Source organism: Herpailurus yagouaroundi, unplaced genomic scaffold (genome assembly GCF_014898765.1).
Source record: "Herpailurus yagouaroundi ecotype Mexico unplaced genomic scaffold, PumYag 250, whole genome shotgun sequence".
Classification (NCBI taxonomy): Eukaryota; Metazoa; Chordata; class Mammalia; order Carnivora; family Felidae; genus Herpailurus; species Herpailurus yagouaroundi.
In genome coordinates, this window is record NW_024412467.1 from 15,447,303 (window position 1) to 15,455,618 (window position 8,316).

The following is an 8,316-nucleotide window of genomic DNA, read 5'->3' on the forward strand; positions in this document are numbered from 1 at the left end:
AAGGAATTCTGTTATCGCCCTTCATTTTCCCAATTAAAAAAAGGAAGTTTCTTGCTTCTAAAAACCATATTTTCATGGTTAAAAGAAATCTTCTGTGGGATCCCATCTGTGGAGCTCCATGAAGCCCGAGCTTTATAGGATTCACAATTACAAATAAAGTTTCCGTAGTGGGTATTATGCTCGAGTATTATTCAGATGTAACCATTGTGGGATTTTACAAAGTCACTAATAACACTGTGGGTTATTGCCTGTCCAACCTGAACCAAGAATTTTCTTGGTCATCCTAATTCATGTTGCCAACCTAAGTGTGATAGGCATTTGAGTGAACCCATAAAAGCAGCAGCAGTAGTCAGAACTGTAAACCAGTGAGCTACTGAGAATTCTGTATCAACATCACACCACACTAGAGTTTTTCATTTTACTATTAAAAAAAAAAAAACAAAACACAAACCCTTAGAGACCACTGAACTAATCTTGTAAAGATAAATTCAAAACTCCCCCATGAAATGAAAAGATTTAAACTGCCTTATTTTCAATTTGACAATCCAATGAATAAAGTTCTAACTTCCAATTCTGATTTCTTCCAGAATACACCTGGAACACAAAACCCGGTCGGGGGCAGTTTTCAGGACCTACTTACAATCCTACGGCCAAGAATCTTAACATTGTGAACCGTGTGCAGCCGGTTCCCTCAGTGCACGGAAGGACAGACTGGGTGGCCAAATATGGCGGACACCGGTAGAAGAATGGTGCAAAGCCCCACAGCATTCTCCATAGAGTCCATGCAAGTCCCCAGACCCTGGGAAATGTGTACAGATGTCTATTTCTACTGAGTTCTGGAAGCAATACGAAGTAGTGGGTACTCTGCAGAGCAAAAATCATCTCCTACTATTTCCTTTCTTTCCTACAAATGAAATCCAATTTCTTAGCATCAATTGCCCACAGCACTGACACGCGTACGGGTAGGACTTTACAAAGTATTGAATAAACTATTTGCCAAAGTATCAAGTGTTTGATCTACCAATTAATAGTTACTAAGTATAAGACACTTTTTTAAAAAAGCCTCCAGAAAGTAAGTGTTTAGAATGTTTTCGTTTTCATCTGTTATTTGCCTAAATTAATTTTTTGATTGGCCTCAGAGGTGTTTTTGTTTTGCTTGGTTTTGGGTTGCTTTTTTTTTTTTTTTTTTTTAAATGGCAACCTCGGTGGTCTGTCAACCAGAGCTCGTATTTGGTTAAAGCTCTATCTTACCAGTTTGGCAATGGCAGAGCATGCTGATTTTATCATCTGGTTTTCTACTCTGAAATTATGGAAGCAGTGGTAATTCTTGAGCAGGGCATCTTTCTTCGGAATAAATTTATCTTTAACATAAAGATTTCAAAATTTTGACACCCGGTGTTAGTGGAGAAAGAGTCTATTATTTGACTTTGACCAACACAACTCCTGTGAATTCGTGGTGACTATCAATCTCAATGGCTTAATGACTCCCAGATCAACCAAGGTTCTCATCATTACATCATTAAGAGAGTTCTTGAAACTGTGATGTTTGCTCATCACACTTTCAAAATACCTTGTTTCCATGTTCCTACCAGACACAAAGATGAGGTGCGCCAGCTTTCGCCCAAAGCAAACTCTTGCTGCGCTGCAGATCGCTGACCTGGCTCCGACCTTGATATTTACTCTCAAGAGCAAATGCAATTCAGTTGCTATAGCAGTGATTCACTTAGTACAATTTTTTTTTCTTAGTTCTGTTTCTAAACTGGTACTTAAAAGAGACATCTTGAACTTGGGACTATATTTAAATTTGCCATTTTATGGACTGAACATTAATACTGTATATTCTTTTTAAAGAACAATGCTGTTATCAACTGTAATTTTTATGTTTTTTGACTTTGTAACAAATGCTAATGTAATTGGCATCATCTTGTGGACATTATCCAAAGACATCATAAAATAATAGTAATACGGTATTTTTGTATAGAAGATTCAGCTCACCTTGTTGAAAACTGTTAAAATCTGAAGAGTAATTTATGATGATGGTAATGGCTATATCTATTTGTACAGTTTTAATTAGTGTCTCAAAGCTAAAAAATTATTTTGTGTTGCTGGAAGATTTTACACTTGATAGATATTAAAATTAATATAGTTAACTGGTGTGTTTTCTTTACACTTTTAAGCTTTATACTTCTACTCTGAGGCCTATTTGTTCTTTTAATTATAGACTTTTGTTTTTCTAGCAGTTTTAGGTTTATGGAAAAATTAATTGGGAAGTACAGAGTTTCCATATACCCCTCCTTAAAGGCCCCTCCCCAATTTTCCCTATTAACACTTTGCATTAGTGGGGGACATTTGCTGTAACTGATGAGCCAGTATGAGTACATTAAGTCCTTCGTTTATCTAGGGTTTCACACTTTGTGTTGTCTATTCTCTGGGTTTTGACAAAATACATAATGGCATATATCGACCGTGACAGTATCATAGAGATTAGTTTCACTGCCATAAAAAATCCCATGTTCCACCTAGTCATCCTTCTCCACTGCCTCTTCGCCCCACCAAACCTCTGGCAAACACAAATCTTTTTATGGTCTCCACTGTGCTCCTTTTCCAGAATTGTCATGTAGTTGGGATCATACAGTATGTGGCCTTTTCCGACTGCCTTCTTTCAAAATTTAAGTTTCCTCCATGTCTGTTCTTAGCTTATCTCATGTCTGTTTACTGCTAGCTAATATTTCATTGTATATATGCATCACAGTTTATCCATTCACCCACTGAAGATCATCTTGTTTTCAAGGATGAGCAATTATAAATAAAGCTGCCAGAAACATTCATTGCATACTTTTGTGTGGGCATCAGTTCTCACCTCATCTGCGTAAATTCAAGAGGCATAATTACTGGATTATCTGGTAGGAATATATTTCGTTTTGTAAAAAAGCAGCAGGCTACTTCCAAGGTGGCTGCACCATTTTGCATTCCCAGCAGCAGTGAATGAGAGTTCCTACTGTTCCACATACTCACCACCACTTGGTGTTGGCAGATTATCAGTGTCCTAGATTTTGGCCATTCTTATAAGAGTGCAGCAGTATGTCATTTTAATTTGCAGTTCCCTGACAACATAGGATGTGGACTATCTTTTCATATGCTTATTTTCCAGCTGTATATCTCCTTTTACAAAGTATTATTCAGATCTTCTACACATTTAAACACTGGATTATTTGTTTTGTTATTGAGAGAGAGAGAGTGAGAGAGCGTGAGTGGGGGAGGGGCAGAGAGAGATGGAGAGAGAGAATCCCAAGCAGGCTCCTCACTGCCAGCACAGAGCCTGATGTGGGGCTTGAACTCACGAAACTGCGAGCTGGGTGCCTAACCAACTGAGCCACGCAGGTGCCCCTTCTTACTGTTGAGTTTTAAGAGTTCTTTGTATATTCTGGATAACAGACTTTTATCAGATTATGTCTTTTGCAAATATTTCCTCCCAGTCATTGGCTTATCTTTTCATTCTCTTAACAGTGTCTTGTGTACTGCAGAAATTTTTAATTTTAATGAAATGCAACTTGTCATTTTTTTCTTTCATGGATTATAATTCTGGTGTTGTATGTAATAAATCATCATCAAACCCTAGGTCACCTATGATTTTCTCGTTAGCTTTGGGAGTTTTTATATTTAACATTTATATCTGTGACCTATTTCACGTTTGTTAGGTCTATGTCTAAATTTTCTTTCCATTTTTTGCATGTTTATCTCCAGTTGTTCCAGCACCATTTCTTGGAAGAAACTATCCTTTTGCCACTGAATTGCCTTTGCTAGTTCACCAAAGATCAGTTGACTTTATTTCCGGGCTTTCTATTCTGTCCGATTGATCTGTATCTATTCTCCCACCTATACCACAGTGTCTTGATTACTATAGCTTTACAGAAGTTTTAAGTCAGGTTAACATCAGTCCTCCAACTTTGTTCTTCTCCTTCAATTTTATGTTGGCTACTTTGCGTCTCTTACCTCTCCATATAAACCAGAGTCAGGTGCCAACATCCCATAGAATAATTTACTGGGATTTTGGTTGTATTGGACTGGATCTAGACCAAGTTGGAAAGAACTGACACCTTGAAAATATTCTCTTCTTGTAGTGCATGGACCATCTCTATTTATTGTCATCTTGACATCTTTCATCAGCGTTTTATAGTTTTCCTAATATAGATCTTATAAATATTTGTTAGATTTATTCCTAAGCATTTCTTCTTTAGCGTTAATATAAATGGTATTGTATTTTAATTTCAAATTTAAATTGTTCATTACTCATATATAAGAAGGCAAATGACTCTGTGTATTAACTTTGTACCTAATACCTTTTATTACCATTTATTAAGTCCAAGAGTTTCTTTGTTAATTCTTTGAGATTTTCTACATAGACAATCATGTGATCTGCAAACAAAGTTTTCTTTCTTTCTTCCCAGTTTATCTTTTATTTTCTTTTCTTGTCTTATTGTACTACAAGGACTTCCAGTAAAATGTTGAATAGGTGAGGCAAGAGTGAACATCCCTGTCTTGTTCCTGATCTTAGTGGGAAAACATCTAGTTTCTTCCCATTAAGTACGATGTTAGCAGATGTTGTTTATCAAACTGAGGAAGTTTTCTACTCCTAGTTTGCGGAGTTTTATCAGGAATGAGTTTTAGACTTTGTCAAATGCTTTTCCTACATCTATTGCTATCATCATTGGTTATATATATGATTTTTGCTCTGTAGCTTGTTGATGTGATGGATTACGTTAATTGCTTTTCGAATGCTGAATCAGCTCTGTATATCTGGAATAAATTCCACTTGGTCATAATATGTAATTTCTTTTATACACGGTTGGATTCAATTTGCTAATATCTGGTTGAGGATTAGTATATCTATGCTTATATTTTATATTACATATATAAAAGGACACTATAGAGACTAAACAAAGAAACTCAATGCTGAGACAACTGAATGGTTTATATATATAAAATATAGGCACATGTATAGATACAGATAGAGTGAGAGAGAATGTACCTAATGTTAACAAGTGAATTAAAATTAGGTAGAGGTTATGTGAGTAATTATGAATATTAATGAAACTTTTCTGTAGATTTGAAATTTTTCCAAATAAAACTTAAAGCAAGATAAATATACGAAGCAAGATTTATCATAAATACAAGAAGAAACGGATATAAAAACAATCAGAGTAGCACGCCTGGGTGGCTCAGTCAGTCTAGCGTCTGACTCTTGACCTGAGCTCAGGTCATGATCTCACGATTGTGAGATCAGTCCTGCATTGGGCTTGTGCTGGGCATGGAGCCTGCTTAAACTTCTAGCTCTCGCTCTCCCTCTGCCCCTCCCCCACTCACACATGCATGTGCGCACTCTCAAAACAAAAACAAAAACAAAAACAAAAACAACCAAATCAGAGTAAGAGGCTTATTTCTCAACAGATCTAGAAGCCTAAAATAAGTAAATAAGTATTTGGATAATACAGTAAACAAAGTTTATCTGATATACATACCATATAGAGATACTTCAACCAATAAGGAAAAAATTCATGCACTTCTCGAATATATATAGCATTCACAAAAAGTTGACCTTATATTAGATCACAAAGAAAATTACAATCTCCCAAATAAAGAAATACATAAGCCACATTTTCCCCACATTTTAATAAAACTAGACTATAATAATAAAAGGGTATATGTCTCCAAATTTTATCCACTTATTAAAAATATCTTTCTAAACAATGATTCAAAAAGGAAAAGTAAAAAACACTCTTTAGAAATGAACAACATGCCTCTAAAACTTGCAAAATTCAGCCAAAACAGATCTCAGAGAAAAAAAGGATACAATGGATCCATTTATGAAAAATAAATAAATAAATAAAACTAGGAACACTGAAAATATGCTGAATTTGAGCGTTTAGCTTAAGAAATTAGAAAAAATAACAAACGAAAAATTAAAAAGATTAAAAATATAATTATAATCAAATAAAAGATTTCACCCCAGTAGCAACAAGCATATCTAGCATCCAGATCTTGATTTCTGATACCATTGTCCAGTCTGGAGAAATGGTTGATTCTAGTGCTGAGCATGAAATACACAAGATGATACTGGAGGATCTTACAGTGCTAGAAAGGAACAAAGTTCTAAAAAAACAAAAGCAAAAGCAAGCAAGCAAAAGAAGCCTATGTTGACGGGCTACGTCAAAGGGACACAAGAGCCAAATGAAAGAGCTCCCGACGGCCAAAACTGCAACAATTTGAGAAAGAAAATTAATAAAGAAATACTGTATTATAACCCAAAGTGGGAAATACATATCCTTGAGTCCATGCTGATATAAACAAGTGAATAATTAAGTAGGGGAGAAGAGACAAATCTCCCAAACAGCAGAATTCAAAGTCATTTATGTAGATACTCTGCCCTCAAGGAGGTAGAGTACAACTCCCAATCCTTAAGTACAGAGTATGTATAGTGACTTCCTTTCAAAGAGTACAGTAGGGGAAGGGGGAAAAAAGGAGTAACTTCACAGTGGAGAAGCCTGACTGAATACTACCTCAAGCCAGATGATCAAAGTCAAAATCAACAATAATACTATATCCACATATGTGACCTTAATAGGATGTGATGAAAATGGCACTTGACCTCTATGGCCTTCCTCCTAAAATTTTAGAATTCCAGTCTAACCGTAAGGAAAACGCTAGACAAATTCTAACAAAAGAGCATTCTATAAAATACTTGATCAAAACTATCACAGTCATCAAAAACAAGACAAATCTGAAACAATCATAGGCCATAGGAGCATAAGAAGACATGATAACTAAATGTAACATGCGGTCCTAGGTAAGATTCTGTAACAGACAAGCAATATTAGTTTAAAAACTTAGAAAATCTGAACAAAATATGGGCTTTAATTAATGTACCAACATTGACTCATTAGTTGTAACAAATGTATCATGCTAACATAACAAGGAAAACTGGATGGGGGGTGGGGTATATGGGAACTCTGTACTATCTTCTCAAAATGGTCCTAAAAAATCAAGTCCATTTTTAAAAAGATTGGATCAGTCTATATTTTCAGCAAATATTTACTAAGTGCCCATTACGTACTAAAGTGTAGCATATACGATGGTGACAAAAGGGTTATTTGTCCTGATCACATTAAATAAGCATGCATAAGACTGTATATTGCTGTATATATTCTGTAAGAAACAGAAAAGGACGTTCGTGAGACTAAAGAAATCTAAATGTTGAGAGAGAACCGAATGGTTTTAAGTCTAGGAATCTAAATATACTTGAAATATACTTCTACCTCCTGGCAGAAGAGAAAGAATTGTTGGGTCAAATCATGAAAACAAAGAGTTCTACTAGAAGATGGTGAGGCTTAGACTACAGTATTAGCAATTGTATGGGAGAGAGCAGAGTATGACTGTTAACAGAAAGTTGCTGGATTTTAGTGTTTATCTTCTTTCTTGCTGCTTTATAGAACTTTCTCATTAATCTATTATGTTTTGAATTGTTTCTCTTGGATTTTCTAGATAGACACATATTAACCACTTAAAATGTTTAATTTCTTTTTCCACTATTAATTTAGACCTCATTTATTTCTCATGGTTTTACTGCTTTATCTAAATGTCTCCAGAACAATGTTGACCTTGTCAGTAACTCCAAGTATGTTATTTCTAACTTAAAAAAAAAAAAAGTTAATGTTTATTTTTTCTGAGAGAAAGACAGAAAGAGAGAGAGAGAGACTACAAGCAGCGGAGGGGCAGAGAGACAGAGGGAGACACAGAATCCAAAGCAGGCTCCAGGCTCTGAGCTGTCAGCACAGACCCCAATGTGGGGCTCGAACTCACAAACTGTGAGATCATGACCTGAGCCGAAGTTGGGATACTTAACCGACTGAGCCACCCAGGCGTCCCATAGTATTTCTAACTTTAACATAAAGCCATAGGACTAGATAAATGGTAGCTAATAAAACCTAACGCAGGTAATGCTTGAGTGGATCAGCAGAGGCATTTATAGTAGTGTCAATTCATTTTGTTCAGATTGCTACCTAATTTAAAAAAGTTACCATTCATCAAAACTCTACAGTATCCAACAATAATCTTAATAGAAATACAAGGAACTAAAGGAATATATGAAGACATTAAAAAAACTAAATTAACAACCAGAAAACAATGAACAAAATGGCAGTAAGTCCACATCTATCAATAATTTCTTTAAATATAAATGGCCTAAATGCTGCAATCAAAAGACACAGGGTGGCTGAATGGATAAAAAACAAGACCCACCTATATGCTGCCTACAAGAGA

At 35.5% G+C, this 8,316-nt stretch overlaps 1 protein-coding gene across 9 annotated transcripts in view; it reads left to right on the forward strand.

The window, feature by feature from the left end:
* The window catches only part of MAK (male germ cell associated kinase), a 75,372-nt gene extending 73,222 nt beyond the window's left edge, over positions 1 to 2,150 (forward strand). For all 9 annotated transcript variants that reach the window (XM_040460688.1, XM_040460690.1, XM_040460687.1 and 6 more), the window contains one exon: positions 588 to 2,150. In XM_040460688.1, the coding sequence (XP_040316622.1) occupies positions 588 to 742 (155 nt within the window). In that variant the 3' untranslated portion in view covers positions 743 to 2,150. The remainder of the gene's footprint in view (positions 1 to 587) is intronic.
* The last annotated feature ends 6,166 nt before the right edge of the window (positions 2,151 to 8,316 follow it).